General features: G+C 42.9%; 2 protein-coding genes across 17 annotated transcripts in view; both read right to left on the bottom strand.

Moving 5' to 3' along the window:
- Positions 1–1,062: 1,062 nt before the first annotated feature.
- Vamp3 (vesicle associated membrane protein 3) lies at positions 1,063–12,667 on the bottom strand. The gene is made up of 5 exons (XM_052717396.1): positions 10,847–12,667; positions 8,864–8,948; positions 3,955–4,113; positions 3,235–3,286; positions 1,063–2,629 (listed from the first exon to the last, which is right to left on the bottom strand). Coding segments are annotated over exons 1-5 (315 nt in total). The 5' UTR covers positions 10,849–12,667; the 3' UTR covers positions 1,063–2,612.
- Positions 12,668–12,783: 116 nt separating this feature from the next.
- The window catches only part of Camta1 (calmodulin binding transcription activator 1), an 857,753-nt gene continuing 852,515 nt past the window's right edge, over positions 12,784–18,021 (bottom strand). For all 16 annotated transcript variants that reach the window (XM_052717375.1, XM_052717378.1, XM_052717377.1 and 13 more), the window contains one exon: positions 12,784–16,028. In XM_052717375.1, coding sequence (XP_052573335.1) covers positions 15,965–16,028 — 64 coding nt within the window. In that variant the 3' untranslated portion in view covers positions 12,784–15,964. The remainder of the gene's footprint in view (positions 16,029–18,021) is intronic.

Raw genomic sequence — 18,021 nt, 5'->3', positions numbered from 1 at the left:
AACCTGCTGGGCATTCCTGATGGACTTTCTTGCTCAGATCTACCCTAAATTTAGGCAGCAACTTTTGGTGGCAGCCCAGATAATGATGATGGAAGAAGGATGCTCTGCTTTTTGCCTATGAGCCTCACTTACTGGCAAGTTCTACCCTGGTGTTGCTGCACTTTGCTATTATCAGAACTCAGCTTTTTGGATTTCAACATGAGGTTTTCCAGTAATCCTCCATGCCTCTAGTACCAGATTGGAACTGCTGAAGCACTCAGCCTCATGAACTGAACAGCTACCAGTTTCTCTGGAAGAGAATGGTGGGTCTGGATTGGGATCGGCTCAGCACACCCCAAGGCCAAGCTCTCAGTACAAAGCAGATTTATGTGCCCCAGAGAAACAAAGGGCAGGGAATAAGACAAAGACAGGGGGTAGAGGATGAGGAAGAAGGGGAAGGGAACAAGGTAGAGGGGACAGGGGTGTTTTCCTGGAGGGACAAAGGACTGCCTCTGGATAGAGAGGAGACAGACATGACCCATAGGCAAATGAGTTTATAAAGGTAAAAAGGGAAACCCCATGTTAGGATGAGGTGGTTGATTTTGATTGGGCATGTTAATCAGGGTAGTCACAAGGGGGCTTTTGATTGCTGGACTTCAATACTTTGATAGATGGACCTTAGTAGCCAGCCTCAGTGGGAGGAAGTGGCCAAATAAGGGAATAGATCTTAGGGGCTGGCTTCAGAAATGTGATCTAATATTTTTTAGCAAAGCAAGGGCAAGGCCTGCCAGAGCCATGTTTGCTGTGATTAAGCTGGCTAGAGTCTCTTCATTTTCAGCCTCTCTAGTGTGAGGCAGACCATATCACACAAGCCAATCTAATAAGTCTTCTTTGAAATATTCATTTTATCAGTTCTGTTCCTCTAGAGAACCCTAACATAGGATGGGATCTGCAGCTACTCCTAGTGGGGGTGGGTAAGAAAGAAAAAGTAGTTTGTGAGGGAAAGGCGGGGACAGCAAGGGGAAGAAGTTTTAGGAAACGGATCAGGTGTATCCACCCCACTCCAAGGAACACAAGACAGGATCATGTTAATAAACAACTTTATTCAGGATTTCATAGCGGGAAAGTTCCCAGCTGAATGCACAGACAAGCGAGGTATTACTGTGTTAACACAGGAGCCAGTGAGTTACATGGGTCTGAGTATGGAGGAGACAGCACCAAGGTTGTGGGGTCAGACCAAGACAGAGGCCCCAGGCTGATGCTGCGTTCCCATAGTGGGACATGCTTTCAATATTTGTACTGTTTCAGTAATGTTAGGGAACAAATAAAAAACTGGAACCAGATTCTATTACATCTTGACTGATGCCACTTTGCACACAAACACAAATTCCAGGACATTCTAGTGGCACTACCACAGGCAAAGAGAGCCTCTACTTCATCCTCCCTGCTTCCTTATTTACATTCATGCCTGAACGCCCATCTCTGAACCACACCTTGATGAAAGTCATATACACAACGAAAGTGTCTCAGATGGCAACAGCTATGTCTTAAGAGCAACAGGCATCTCTGGTTTGCTATCCATTTGGAAGTGACCAATGCCTCACCTCAAGCATAATACAGAGGACTGATTTAGAAGTGAAGTATGAGTAAAAGCAGTAAATAGTAGTCAAGAGTTCCGGTCTTTGCTAATGACTCTGTGAGGCTGCGGAGCCGCTGCTCACATTGCACTAGAGGCTACAGTCTCTCGTTCAATCTGCAAATTGCTTGCTTTAGCTCACCTCTATAGCTCTATGAAAGAAACCAATTTTGAAGGAGTAGCATCATCTACAGCATTTCACAGGAAGGACTGTGAAAATGTTGAAGGCTCACACAGTATAAACAATTTTCTTGAAGGACAACCTGAGTTACATTTGGCACTTATTTAAATCTATTAGGGACAGACTTAACGGACATTGTATTTCAGTTTTGGCAAAAAAGAAACTTTGGTCATAGTCCTACAAAAACTTTTTCAAGGGTTATTTCTGATTAAAATACTCTTTTAGAAGCGATACACAACAAGAACAAGAAAGTAAACATCTTCACACCTAACATGAGAGCATCTTAATACAGTGGGAGTCAGTAGTGCTTACAAAACGGAGGGTCCTCTTAACGAAAATGAGCCAAGTATCAAAATAAGGCACACCCTGTTATTGTCACCAATTTGTATTAGGCAGTAGTGTTCTTCTCAGAAGGCACTGGTAATCTAATCACCCAAAGGTTTAAAATGTGGTTTTGAAGACGATGTCAGATGTGGGGACAGCTGACTTGAACAGAATCCCCTTCCTGGAATCCACAGCAAGTTGTCAGTGACAACATCCATCCAGACTCCAGCACTCTGGAGCATCAGAAGTCCTCTTTCCTAGTCGGTGCATAAATCTGTGAAGGCACTGTGCAAAATGTGAGCAGGATAAGGCACACCCCCCAGTTTGGAGTGTATATTAAAACAAAGGCACATTTTTTAGGCACTGAACTGTATGTAAACTAACAAAAATAATCATTTGGAAAAACAAGCTCAATAACACAGCAGGTTCTAAGTAGAAAGTCTTGAACAAGACGCTCCTGAACAGTGGGCTTCGGTTTCACCAGGTTCTTCATTAAGAGACACACCACACTAAGAAGCAGGGAAGATTTAGAAACAGTGAAAAGGGCAGTTTAGTCTTTCTACGTAGCTTCTCAATAGGGATTTCTATTGTCTACATAGGGACAGGAAGAAATTGATTTGGCCAGTTGGGATGGATCAAGGTGGTCTCAGCTAATCACTATACTCCACAAAAGGAAACATAAAACTGCATAGGAGAGAAAAATTGACCAGTCAGTAGGAATGAGATTCCCTATTCTCAAATGATTAATGTCTACATCTATGTATGTATATCTATTATCCATCCATCCATCCATCCATCCATCCATCCATCCATCCATCTATCTACCTGTACAAAACACCAGACTTTAATCACACAAACTCAAATATTCAGGATCAGTATGGTGGCACATGCCTATAATCCTAGCACTTGAGAGGTTGAGGCAAGAAGATTACAAATTCAAGGCCAGCCTGGGTTGAACAGTGAGACCCTGCCTCAAACTTCCCTCAATACCACCATCCCAAACACCCTCAAGTATTCAAAATATTTGGTAAAGAGAAATATCTAGACCTTGGAATGAACTAACCTTCGCCCTTTGCCCTGCACATGCAAACATCAGTGAACATGGGTAACTCACCAACAATGATGATGACAACAATCACCAGGACACTGATCCCTATCGCCCACATCTGCAACAAGACAGGCCCATTTAACATTGCAAAACCAGACAGACGGCGTTTGCTCCAACAGCTACAGTGTGAAATAATTTATCATTTCTAAAACCTAAATTTAATATTTTCAGTTAAGGTCTGAAATTTAGTTATGGGCTTTCAAAAGTGTGTTCTAATCCTCTGTGGCCTCTGGAAAGACACAAATTTCCACACAGGCTACTGAGCTTGTCCCATGTATCCTTTCTAAACAAAGCATGACAGAAGTATTTGAGATCTGATCAAAGACGTTCTCATTTGCTAACTATATAAACCTGCTTTGAGTAATATTCGTATGTGGCTGTCTCCTCTTTTGTTGAGTGAGATGGAAATTCTTAGCGTTGGACGTTTGAAATTGGAGCCATTAAGACGAGAACGGCCTGCGAACTAAGCACCGAAGCCAGAACTCCCTATCCGTGTGTTCTCAGGGGCCTGGGTGGGTCTAATGCCCAAGACTGGCTTGGGACAGTCCTACTCTGTACATCTTTTAACTTTAGCCACAAATCATGGGGTTGGATTCCTAGTTCTGGGCAAGGAAAAGGGTTGTAGACTCAGCAGCTGGCCCAGATTCCACCTGCTTCCCAGAGTCACAGAACGCAACCCTCTGCAATGGAGGTGTCTGAAGTGAAGGTCTGTCAAGACAGCATTACCTTGCAGTTCTTCCACCAATACTTTCTCTTCAACTTGGCAGCACTTGTTTCAAACTGAGAAGCACCTGCCTGCAGTGCATCTGCACGGTCATCGAGCTCCGAGAGCTTCTGGTCTCTTTCTAACACTTTGTCCACGTTGACTCTCATGATGTCAACCACCTAAACAGACATGGTTACAGTTACGCAGAAAGGAGAGGAAGAACAAAATACACACGAACTCTAAGGGCACCTTTTTTTTTCCAGGTCAGCAGCACTTTATTACTTTAAGCTAAACTCTCAGTTAAAAAGGGGACCCAGAGCCGGGCGGTGGTGGCGCACGCCTTTAATCCCAGCACTCGGGAGGCAGAGCCAGGCGGATCTCTGTGAGTTCGAGGCCAGCCTGGGCTACCAAGTGAGTTCCAGGAAAGGCGCAAAGCTACACAGAGAAACCCTGTCTCGAAAAATCAAAAAAAAAAAAAAAAGGGACCCAGGCCTTTGTGATAAATCCACTTAGCAAACCAGGGATAGAAGGGAACTTCAATAATGGGTACGTATTGGGAAACCCACACTAGTATTACATACCACAGTGAGAGACTCAACTTCCTCTAAGGTCTGAAACAGAACAGTGTGCTCACTTTCATGGCTGTTCAACACTACACTGGCAGTCCTGGCCAAGAAATCAGTTACAGAAAGAAAGACAGCCTAGTTGGAAAGGAAGAGGACATCTATTCCTACATGTACGAAATTCTAGAGAAAACCCTTAAGACTCTTTGAAAAGGAGGCTGGCAAGATGACTCAGCAGGTAAAAGTACTTGTGGTCAGTCCGATGACTCGAGTTCAATCCCTGGGACCCACACAGTGGAAAGAGAGAACTGACCCTGAAGCTGTCCTCTGACTTCGGCGTGTGGTGGATGGACTGCATGTCTCCCACCTCAATGGCCTTTAGAGCCAGGTCTGTGCCTATCAGTCACTCCTGCTCTCTTAAGGCCAGATGAGAAGTAGGGACAGGAGAATCACCTGGAATGCCCATGTGCCCGTTTGTCTGGATTTCATAGCATAGCCATGGCAAAACACACACACACACACACACACACACACACACACACACACACACACACACACACAAAGACTGCTGTAAGAATTAAAGTCTTGTAAGTGGGAAGACACCCATGTTTGTATGTGGGAAGACTTAATGCTGTGGAGACGGCCATATTCTCCAAGTGACTGACAAAATCAATGCAATCCCAACAGCTCTTTTTCCCCTCAGAAAAACTGTCATGTAATAACAATTCCAGTGGCTTTTTTTATATATAATTTCAAAGAAGAACTGAGAAGAAGCAAGCCAATATTAAAAAAAAAAACAAAAAAACTATGGTCATACTTCCCAATTTCAAAACTCACCACAAAGCTAGAGCAATAGAAACTGTGATAATGGCAAAGGACAGAAGATCACCAGTGGGATAGAACTGGGAATCTGGAAATCTGCCTACACATTTACAGCCAATTGAACCAATTTATTGCTTGATTGATCTATTCTGGAGCTGAGGATGGAACCTAAGTCCTTGTGTTGGTTAGGCAAGTGTTCTACCACTGAGCTACACTCTCGGTCTGCCAACTAATTTTCAAAAGGATGCTAAGACCACCAAATGGAGAAAGGATATTCTTTTCAACAAACAGTGCTGGCACAACTAAATAGCCATAAGGAAAGAATGAAGTTGGATTCCTGTTTAATTTCCTATAGAGAAAGAACTCAATAAACCAGTGAGTTAAATTTAAGAGCGAAGAGTATAAAAACTCTTAGAAGAAGAAAAAAGTAAAGCTTTATAGCTTGTTTTAGGTTTCCATTGCTGTGGTAAAACACCATGAAGAAAAGCAACTTGGGGCAGAAAGGGTTTAATTCATCTTGCAGCTAATAGTCCAACATACAGGGCAGTCAAGGCAGGAAATGATGGTGCAGAGGTCATGGAGGAATGCTGTTTACTGGCTGGCTCCCTGTGGTTTGCTCAGCATGCTTCTTACACCATCCAGGACCACTTTCCCAGAGGTGGCATCACCCAACAGTAAGCTGGGCCATCCCACATCAATCATCAGTCAAGAAAATGCTTGCCCACAGGCAAATCTGGTCAGGGGTATTTTCTCAATTGAGGTTCCCTCTTCTAAAATGACTCTAGCTGGTGTCAAGCTGACGTAAAACTAGCCGGCACACAGCTTCAGGTTTGGCTCTAGACTCCGAGATTTGATATCAAAAGCAAGAGCAACAAAAGAAAAACAATTCAAGTAACTAAAGAGATAAATTGGGGCTCGGCGGTGGTGGCACACATCTTTAATCCCAGCACTTGAAAGGCAGAGGCAGGTGGATCTTGGTGAGTTCGGGGCCAGCCTGATCTACAAAACTAGTACCAGGACAGCTAGGATTGTTATACAAAGAAACCTTGTCTTGAAAAAACAAAAAGAGAGAAATAAATTGGGCTTTATAAAAAGTAAAACCTTTTGGCATCAAGGTATACCATGAAGAATGTGAAACTCAACCACCCCAGAGGATGGAAATATTTATGAACTACAGATCTGATAAATGTTAAATGTGAAGAATACATAAAAGAGCCTTATAAGTTAACAACAGAAAGACAACACAATAAAATCATTTGCAAAGGAAGCATGTATGAGACACATAACTGTAATATGCTAGCCCTTGAGAGGCTGAGACAAGAGATTCTGAAGTTAAATAGTAGCCTGGGCTACTTTATTGCTTAAGTAAGTGCCAGGTTAGCCCATGCTAACAGCAGTAACACAAACGGGGTAAAAGACTCGAACAGTCACTTCCTCAGAGACACACAAATAGCCAACATGCACTAGAAAGGTGTTCACTATCACTAACCATTGATCAAATCATTAATTAATTCAAAACTACAAAGAGATACCACCTCCTGCTTGCTAGGATGGCTGTAGCTCCAAACTCAGCACCAGCAACACCAGACACTGCTGTCTGGAAAATAAGCTCGTGCAGGATAAGTAGTCACAGCATTATTGTACGAATTATTATATATGCTACTCTTAGATCCATACTCATATGAAACAGAATGAAGACACATTTAAAAATTTGGCTCCAACATATTTATAGCCGCATTAGAGAGGTAAGAACAGCTCAGCTACCCACTAACTATGAAGGGATAACAAACTACCACTCTGTGAAAAGGGGAACAAAGTGCTAGCATAGCCACAGCCTGGATGAGCATGGAAACACATGAAGGTGTGAGAAGCTTGACACTGCTCCTTGAATATGTCATACCTGGATTAGGCAAACCCAAAGAAACAAAGCAGAAAGAGGGAAGGCGAGTGGTTATGAAATGAGAGCAGCGTGCATCTCAGCAGTGACAAGAGTTCTGAACTCAGGAAGATGCGATAGTTGTCCAATTCAGTGACTACACTGAACAAGTTATACATGAATGAGAGACTTTAAAATGCTTAATTGTGCTATGGGAATTTTACCTCAAAGAACAAAAACTCAATCTCTTTAAAATTCCTTTACTTTCTAAAAAGGTACAATTTGAGTTTGCAAGTGACAGAATTAGTGTAAAGGTCTAAAATGCTTAGAATTAAGTTCATAAAGAAACCACCATATCAAAATCTTATTGTTGTAGAACATTATTTTAATGTTACTTTTGTTTATGTTACATTTGTTTAACTCTGTGAAGCTGTGTTACTCTGCCTATCTAAAACACCTGAAGATCTAATAAAGAGCTGAACAGCCAATAGCAAGGCAGGAGAAAGGGTACCTGGGGCTGGCAGGCAGAGAGGATATATAGAAGGAGAAATCTGGGTGAAGGGAGAGAAGGAGCCAGAGAAGGAGGACATCAGGGGCCAGCCACCCAGCTACACAGCAAGCTATGGAGTAAGAGTAAGATTTATAGAAATAAGAGAAGGGGAAAAGCTCAGAGGCAAAAGGTAGATGGGATAATTTAAATTAAGGAAAGCTGGCAAGAAACAAGTCAAGCTAAGGCCAAGCATTCATAATTAAGAATAAGCCTCCATGTGTGATTTATTTGGGAGCTGGGTGGCAGGCCCCCAAAAGAGCAAAAACAAATAACATCTTACTGTATGATTTAATAACAGTATCTAAGATAACTAGTTTTAGGACAATTAAAAGCAGAAAGATCGTGCTGGGTGGTGGTGGTGCATGCCTTTATTCCCAGCACTTGAGAGGCAGAGGCAGATGATCTCTGATTTCGGGATAGTCTGGTCTACAGAGTGAGTTTGAGGACAGCCAGGACTACACAGAGAAATCCTGTAAGAATACAGAAGTAGGGAACTGGGAGATGGTTCAGCAGTTAAGAGTACTGACTGGCTGCTCTTACTGAGAACCTGGGTTTGCGACCCAGAACAGACACAGCAGCTGACAACCTTCTGCAACTCCAGTTCCATAGGTTTTAATGCCCTCTTCTGACCTCTGCAGGCACTGCACACACATAGTACACATATATGCAGGCAAAACACTCATACACATTAAAAAAATCTTAAAAATATATGAAAAAAAAGAATATGGAAATACTGGTCTGAATTTCTCACAGAATTTTCACTGTGGTCCTCTAAATACACATCTAGAAAGAAGACTTCTGATATAGTCAAAATTTATACTCATTGATGATGCTTTTTCTTTTTTCTAACATGAAATTTTTTTAAATTGTGTGTGTGTGTGTGTGTGTGTGTGTGTGTGTGTGTGTGCAAAGGCATGCAGGTGCCCTTGGAGGTCAGAGTTAAAGACAGTTGAGTGGCCCAAATATGTGTACTTGTAACCCAATGTGGATCCTCTGCTAGAATAGTAAGTGTTCCTAACCCCTGAGCCATCTCTCCAGCTCCAATGACTTTTTCTGATAAAATTCTACGGAATTCCCATGTTTGTTTAAAATTCACGTTCTAGAATTTAGAGCAGTACCTCATCTACTTGATTTTGTGTCTGCTGGAGTCTTCGATTACTGCCAGTGGCCGCACTTGAACTTCCTGAAGGCACACCTGTGGACCTGAAAGGTGTAAGGCACAACCATGAGTATATTATGATTCCCAATGCACTTAATATAAACTAGATTTGGTAAGGCAAATAAGTAATCCCAGCACTCCTATGGTGAGATGGGAGGTGGAGACATCAAAGTTCTGGGGCAACTGAGGGCCAGCTAGCCTGACACATAGGCAGCACTGAACAGAGATACTGTCTCAAATAAGGTGGTAGGCAAAGACTGACATCTGAAACTGTCCTCTGCTCGCACACATACACCATGGTGTGTGTGTGTGTGTGTGTGTGTGTGTGTGTGTGTGTGTGTGTGTAAACTGTTATGCTGGGACTTAGTCTTATTAATTCCTTATACTGAAATTAAAAAAAAAAAACAGTCCTGCAGTAAGAAAGGCACTAGTGCATTTTTTAATAATCCCTCAATAATTCCCAAGACTGTACCAGTTGATAGTGACCAAAGTCTAAAACATTTGCTGTGCCAATGAAGTGCATGATCTCAAGACTGGATACCTCTACTTTCTGTTTTTTTTTTTTTTAATTGCTTTAGGGCTGGAGAGAAGGCTCAGAGGTTAAGAGCACTGGCTGCTCTTTCCAGAGGACCTGAGTTCAATTCCCAGCAACCACATGGTGGCTCACAACCATCAGTAATGAGATCTGGTGCCCTCTTCTGGCCTGCAGGCATACATGCAGGCAGAACACTGTATACATAGTAATAAATATAAAAAAAAAATGCTTTAAGACACACAACTGTTTAAAGGCATTCAGTATTCTCCTGCTCTTTTTGTTGTGGCAAGAACTGTCTTATAGTAAGAAGCAATCACAAAATAGCCAAAATGGAGCAGTAGATTCAAAGTGCACGGAGGGGTTTGTGTGAATGGAAAGGTGGGCTGAAGCAGTTCTCTCTGCTAGAGAGTCATTCACCTTCCACAGGTTCATCGAATGCTTTTTCACTCATGCCCACTTTTCATAACTACTCTTGCTTTGAAGTCCCAAATGCCTCCACTAAACTCTGTATCTAAGCCAGCACCTGAGATGTGCCTCGCTACACAACAGTCCTTCTTTTAAGTCTGCACCGTGTGTAACACCAGGATGGCTGTCTCACAGAACTCAGGGTCTGAGAGCGAAACATGGAAAGCGTGCTCTGGGGTGAAACAGTATCCGTGTACTCTTCTCTGATTCCTAATACTTTGAAGAGGACAATATTATCACCCTCATCTTATAAAAATGTAGAATGAACACGCAGGGCTGAAGTGAAGCCAGGTCCAGTTTAATTCTCTGAATGCAGACCTCGGGCTCTGCCGTTTGCACAAGCAGTCCCACCAGGTACCTCATAAGTGGCGTCAACTTGGGGCAGAGGGACATTACCGAGTCCTGTTGCTGAACGTTACCACTAGAAACCAACTTCAAAACAAGAGTGTTTTTTGCTTAAAACGGAAGCGAAACCCATGGCCAAGTGATGTTGGGGGCGCGGCAGCTCCTCGGAGGACACCACCTGGGCCTCAGCACCTGGCCATGCCCCGGCCTCCGCACCACCGCGCGGAGAGCGAGCGCTCCCGGTCGCCCCCGCCCCTCTCGAGGACCTCGGGGAAGGAACCACGGGGTGTGGCGGCGGCTTCCTCTGGAAGCCGGTGCCCCACCCTCGCCCTTCGGCGTCTGCCCGCCGGCCGCGGGGCACTCCGGGACGTCGCGGCACCACGAGCCCGCAGCGTCCGAGGGCAGAGTGCACCGCGGGGCCACCGCCCACCTCAGGCCCAGGGCGCTGCGCGCAGGCCCGCGAGACCTCCACCCGAGTCCGGGTCCCGAGCGGCGGCCACCACGCCTGACGTGGGTCCCGGGAGGGGGCCGCCGCCCCCCCGGAGCCCGCCGCCCCCCCGGAGCCCGCCTCGCCTAGCAGCGCAGCGCGTCACTCACATTTTGGCGGCGGCGGCGGCGACTAGCGGAGGGTCGGCGGACTGGTGCAGCGAGCAGCTGAGGCTGGGGAGATGGGCGGGGCCGCGGTGACGTCACGAGCAGGGGCCGGACAGGAACCGACGGGGCGTTCCCAGCCGCGGAGGGCGCGCCGGAAGTGGGCGGGGCAGGAGTCGGGCCCTGGCGCAGCACTGCGGCTGTAACCTCCCGGCAGACCCGAGTGGGAGGGGTCAGAGCTTGGCGGGGTAGCAGCGCCCGCGCTGGAGTGGGCGGGGCTAGGGCGCGGCGCCTGCGCCTTTGGACTGGCTCCTCCACGCCCATGAATCACAACAGCTTCCTGAAGTGTCGCCGCTGCCCTGTCTCTAGCCCTGGAAAGGCAGTTTAGAGTAAGAATGGGTGCGTTTTACATTCCTTTGAGCCTGCATACGTTGTCCCTGGGTCGTGGCATTAGAAACAGCGTACGTGCCTAATGTTCCAGAATAATCTAGTGGTCCTGGGGAGACAACCAAAGTTCCGTTCTGAGAAAGTTAAGAGGCAATAGGAAGTCCATTTGGAGTCTTGACCGCAGGGTTTGGGATAAGTCTCCTCTCATTTTCTCACTAGAGATGACAAATATTTGCCACAGCACGGTTATAACAATCCCTGAAGGGAGCCTTGACATTGGGAACTCTAGTTTCTTCTTTTCTGTAATTCTCTGGCCCTAGCAGAGTAGGTACTCAACTTTTGGTCCAATGAGATGAGTAATATACGTTGCAATGTATTCCAACATGCTTAAACAGACCAAATAAGGTCAGTTGGTGGATTCCTAAGTGAGAACCACAAAGCTGTCTTCCACTTCAATATTGTAATTCAAAAAAGTTAATGTGAAGCCAGCGGTGGTGGCGCACGCCTTTAATCCCAGCACTTGGTTCTCCGTGAGTTCGAGGCCAGCCTGGTCTACAGGCACCAAAACTACACAGAGAAACCCTGTCTCGGGGGAAAAAAAAAGTTAATGTGTATTGGAAACGAGAGAGTGCCACATAAAGTGGGTATTGGGTTGAGTGGTAGCTATGAAGAACGTTCTAGGTGAGTAGAAGTGGACATAGCAAGCACAGAACTGGAGAATGTGGGGCTGGGCTTAAGTAAAAACAAGAGTGAACAGAGGGAAGACAAGCAAGACAATGGCATTTAAATGCAGTGGGCTCCAGAAAATATTAGGGACTCCCATTGAAAGTTTCAGTGTGAAACTGTCTGGCACTAGTTCTGAGGTAGATCTGAAGTGAGGTGTACTCCTAGGGAGACAAGCAGAACTCTGCAGTGAAGAGGACTGGAACGATGATGAAAAGTTCCTGGAAGGGAGGCCTAGGTGAGGTAAACTGGAAAAAGTCTTTTTAAAAAACCTACCCAGTAGCACTGGGGAGTATAGCCTAGTTGGTAGAGTGCTTAACATGCAGAATCCTGGGTTTGATCCCCAGAACCACATAAAACCTGGCCTGAGGTGGATCTCTGCGAGTTCAAGGCCAGCCTGGTCTGCAGAGTCAGTTCCAGGGCAGCCAGGGCTCCACAGAGAAACCCTGTCTGGAAAAGGGAAACAAACAAAACCCCAGCCTGCTGGCATCCATCATCTCAGCATTTGAAAGCTGTAGGTAAAAGGTAAGAGGTTCAAGGTCATCCTTGGGCTTAAACAGGGAATTTAGGGGTAGCCTAGGCTACAAGAGAAAAGGTGAATTTAGAGTAAGATCCTTACTTATCTTTCAAGTAACTGCACTTAAGACAAATGATTGATGTGTTGAGAGACCAGGCAATGTAGGTGGAAAGCAAATCTTTGGGAAAGTGGCTCTAAGTGAAACATTGGGTGTGAAAACACTGCATGTGGAAGGTAAAAAATATTTCCAGGTCTAACTATGACCTCAACCTCAACACCCTAGATTTCAGGTCAGGTTAAAGCAAAACACAGATAATATGGGGAAATTTTCTTCATTTTTAATTTACAGCAGAAAGAATATAAAGCATTCAGAAAACATTTTCCATATTTTAAGGGCAATTCAAAACATTTTGCATGGTTTCCAGCAGCTGAGTTCTTCAACAGATCCATTGACTCAATGATGCTTTACATGCACAATTACAAAAATAAAACTTACAAAAAAGAAGACATCTAGACTAGTTTTACATGCAAGTCTCAGGGACCCCCCGTTGGGCGCCAACTACTGTGTGGAACTGCCATAAGCGACCGTGCAGCCAGAAAGGGGTTCGTCGTAATGTCTTTATTTCATTCACACAGTACAGCTGATTTTGAATGGGTAACAAGGATAGCAATTAAATCTTCAGGAGACAGAATAAGATTAGCTATTAATTTTATAATGAAATCCTACTCCTGGCACTTGGGAATTCAGATTATCCAAGAAAGCTGCGCCTACTTATCACCTTATATTCAAAATTAAGAGTCACAATCAAAAAAGGTGGTCAAAAATGCTTTGTTTCAGTGGAAGTACGCTTCGACCTCACCTAGAATTCACAGTTGTACTGGTAGGTTTTGACCCTACTTCTATCCCCTCCGTAAGAACTTCCTAATTCTATGTCTCTATTTTCCAGAATTTTCTAACTTACTGAGCTAATAATGTGGCATGTGAAACATTTAAAAAAATAAATGTGAGGGTTGAAGCAAATCCACTGAGGTCATTACTCTGGTCAAATGATCAGTTATCTGAACCATAAGCAATGGAGTAAATGTATCCAAATCCAGTATTAATATAGGATATTCTGAAAGAGCTGGCTTTACATTCTATTCCCTGTTATGAATACAATTGTGTTTTTATAAATTACTCCGTGTCCTCAGACAGGTCAAACTGTGTAAAATAATAGGAATGGGGGGTAAGGGCAAGGATTGCAACAGCTGCAACATAACCCACACATGTAAAAACAAAATTGGGTCAGGTCAGCTTACAAATGTACAGGTGGCTACTAGCTGTGGGGCTGTCACTGTTGTCCAAGCTGATCACAAGCAGAAAGACATATACTGTACAGTAATTTGAGGTTGGCAGTGAAAGGAAGTAATTAAAAAACAAGTACAATTATAGAAAAGGCACCAAGAGCACTGACCCCAGTTTTTTTTTAACCACAGTCTTTTTGTTTCTCCCTTCCTTCTGAAGACACCAGTTTAAAGCTCATTTGTGAATATTTTTAGGCTTCACAACAAGCCTTGAGTTTTAACTCACAGTTGGCAGCCAGAACCATGTTTTTGTTTTTGTTTTTAAAGAAAATCTCATACCAACCAATTCTCACACTTAACCTGGGATTTTAAACTGGCATTAGCAAATGCAAAATTGGTTCTCTCTATTTGACATGAATAGTTTAATTTTAAAAGCATCAGATTTCTTTGGCTCCTCATTACATGGAAAGAGTAATATACCGTGGCATCCCTTCAACACCAGTCTCCATTTTTTTTTCACTTTTATTTTTTCGTTATTTTTCAGTTTTTGATTTTCAGCAGGAGATATGAAAACGTCATTTTTTTCTAATTTCACACTAATTCTTTTGTCAAATTTTGATCATTCTAATGTTTTTTGTTGGTGTGAGTGGATGGTGTTAAGTTCTGTAAGGATTCATCTTATGATTATCTATTTTGCAAAAGTAACTTAATTTTCTTAAGCAATATTAGCATTCACATTACTTGGCACCTTTGGCAAAAAAATTTTTTTAAATAAATTAAAATAAACTCCTGGTAGCCAAAATTAAATGTAAACATATCCTTTTTTTTTTTTTAAAGTAATGCTACTCTGCCTTTTTTCCTATTTCTAAATACAGTAGCTCTTTTTTATTTTTTTGCAGGTTAGTCATGCTTTAGCAAAATGTTCTTCTACAGAACATTTAAAATAAAGTACTCTTATAGTGAAATAAAGTTTTTTTTTTGTTTCATTTTACAGACCATAGCCACTAATGCTTTGCTTTTGTTCTTTTTCTTGATTTCATGCACATCTTTGTTTTAATATATACAATATATACAAACAATACATCCACATTGTTCTCGCTCATTCAGACAAAACTATACAAATAATTTCATCTTGCCATGTTATTAACCTTTGTGAATAAAATATTTAGCAATTAATATAACCCCTTTCAAATATTTTCTTGCTTTTTTCATTTCTACCTTTTATATGTACACAGAAGCCACTCTGTTTGGATGAGATAGAGCCAAAACATGGAATTACTGGCCAGAATGCAGCACCACACTGTCGTTTAGGTGGCAAATGTCCAGGCAAGGTTTATGATTCCTTGGAATCACTGCGGTTTCCAAGGTTACTAAAAAAGGCTACATGCTTTACCAATTCTTAAGTAATTCTCATTGCAAGTGAAAGTAAGGCCAACAAATTAAAGTGCTGAACATGAGAAAAGGGACGAATCGATCACTATCCTCGCAGGTTCTTGGGAGGTGGTGGGGACAAGAAAATAAATTTAATTCTGTAAGCTGTTTCTCATTATTTCCCGTGCATTACCCATTTACCACACACCCGCCCCTCTGCAAATTTTCACAAGACATTAAAAACCTGCAGATTTTAAAAGTTGCATTAAGTGTGCTGTAGAGATCCAAACAAACAAACGAACAAACAAAAGAAAACAGTGAAGGAAATGAGAACACACAGACTCAGTAATGACTTGGGTGATCTAAGCCCTCCACTGAGAACCAAAGATTCAGCTTCTTGGAAGTAACCGAAGGTGCAGGCCCAGCATTCCTTGTGTTGCTAGCATCGCCCCACCTGTTCTTATCTATATTTTTGGTATAAATATTTGTACAGTTCCACACGATGTTTGAATACAGCCCTAATGACAAGGAAAGTGGCTTCTTCCTAAGATGAGGAAGCCCTTCCAGTTCCTCCTGGTGTCTTGTTTTCCTGTGATCCAACAGAAGATTGAGTTCCAAGATGTCTTGCTGATCAAATTAAAAGTTGTCCATGAAAGTGCAAATGCAATGACCAAAACATTCTTGTTAAAATCCTGCAGCTGACTCCCCAAAACTGCAGAGGGATTGTGTGTGTGTGTGTGTGTGTGTGTGTGTGTGTGTGTGTATGTGTGTGCGCGCACGCGTATGTTTGTTGTTGCATGTCTCTGCTAAAAACAGAAATGAAAACAGTCTGAGAAGCAATGTCACATTGCTAAGGGATGCTGCTGTATGTCTTCAAGTTCCTTGGCCTTTTTCAATTCTTTCACTCTGGAAGAGAAACAAAACACAATACCAGGTGATAACTACAGAGTGAAACTGACCAAATAAAGGAGAGAGAGGGCTGTCACCCCGGAAATGAGAAGCCCAGACAAGCCCCTTCTGAAGACTGACAACAAGAAAACTTGGGAAATTGTTGGTAGAATATTCCAAGAGGAAGATGTGACCCTGTGTTAAAACGTCAAGTTTTCCATGAGGTGCTCCAAAAACAGAGCAAAGCTATTTGCTTGTTGTACTGAATCAAGAGTGACACTCATAGCTTGGAAATGTTTAATTATTTAAGGAACTTCTTCCTCTGTCTGATAAGACTATTATGAATGCCCCACAATTCCATGTGATGTAAACTAGGGAATTGGCATGCACATTTATTTAGCTCTAAGTAGACCCAGGAACTGAATCATTGTTTTACTTGTCGACTCCAGACTGCTGGCTACCTTAACCTGACCCTACAACTTACACTGAGCTCCTCTTTCCCACTCCCCTATATTGCTACATCTTGGATCTTCATAATTCTTGGTTCCCTCCCATTCCACACTATTAGCTGTGAAGTTCATGCTCCTTCTCAGAGCTCCCAGGTACCAAAAAGGGATTTTGTTTTACTTATCAGAAATACTAGAGTAAACAAATTTAAGTGAGAAGCTCAAAGACAGCCATGGAGGACTTACACCAGCAGTTTATAAATTGCCGCTCCAATCTACGTTTTTTGTTTTTTAACGTGAGAATTTGCCTATAAAAATGTGGGGCCCAATGAGATGTGGTGCAAGGGTAATGTTGTAGGTTCTGAGACCATCAACAGCAAATGTATCAATGGCAAAATGGTCAAGTGCTAGCTAGTGCTTGCTGCGTCGCGCAGTCCACAAATGCTACGTGCCAGAGTAACATCTGCTTCCCAGAAATAGAAGCAAGAGTTTCTGAACATTCCTACATTGTCCCAATGACATAGAAACATCAGATTGGCAGTGGGCTTATTCAGAAGTCAGCCAAATGTGGCCTCTGATTCTGTCTAAGGTCTGTCTCCTACTGTTTATGCTAGTCCATTAAGTTAGTCAAGATGAGTGTTAGTGTTTTCTAAATACACTTAATAAAACTCAGGCAAATAGCAGCATTCTGGAAAAAAACAAAAAGTACTGCTGTATTACACAGGTTGGAAATGAATGGAAAGGACATATATATTCTGAGAAATTAAATAACATGTTTACAACCTTGAAACAGAATCATTTCTTAGTTGTGTGAAAACCTGGTGTGATCTCTTCAGAGAGATAAGATGTACTCTTTTGGAAGAAAAGCTTTATCCTTTATATTAAATTGCTACTACATAGGAAAACTTGTTGTCTAACTTCCTGCATATAGCAAGCCCAGCTTAGCATGGCTTATTTACAACAAACAGCATTGTCGCTCCCAAACTGTCTCGTCCTTCCTTCTTAAAGCTATGTTTTTTTGTTTGTTTGTTCTGTTTTTTTGTTTTTTGAGATAGGGTTTCTCTATGAAGCCCTGGCTTTCTTGTAACTCCCTCTGTAGACCAGGCTGTCCTTGAATTCACGAGATTCACCTGTCTCTGCCTCCCGAGTGCTGAGTGCTGAGGCTAAAGGCGTGTGCCACCACTGCCCAGCTTAATATGCATTTGATAGTTAAGGATACCATAGTACATAGGCCCTAGGATGTGGCATCATGTTGCCATATAGAATAGTGTATGATTATAGGCCCCTGATTTTGGACATGCATACTTGATAAATGACTTCTTAAAAATTGAAACATGCTATAGGTCTGTGTTCAGTTTTTAAACATGCAGCATCTAGACTAACATCCCTTTTGGCTGGAACAATGCAAGGCATGCACAGTTGCCAACCTCACTTCCAGACATGCAGTTCTGTGCTCACGCAGACCCATCTGCCAAAGTCCTGCAAGATGTGCATGCTATGTCAAACACCATGTTTTATTTGTGCATTAGCACAGAACTCATTCACAGCATCACTGCTTAGACTTG

This window comes from Peromyscus californicus, unplaced genomic scaffold (genome assembly GCF_007827085.1).
Source record: "Peromyscus californicus insignis strain IS unplaced genomic scaffold, ASM782708v3 Scaffold_5__1_contigs__length_169319896, whole genome shotgun sequence".
Lineage (NCBI taxonomy): Eukaryota > Metazoa > Chordata > Mammalia > Rodentia > Cricetidae > Peromyscus > Peromyscus californicus.
This window is presented reverse-complemented; position numbering and strand designations above follow the sequence as displayed.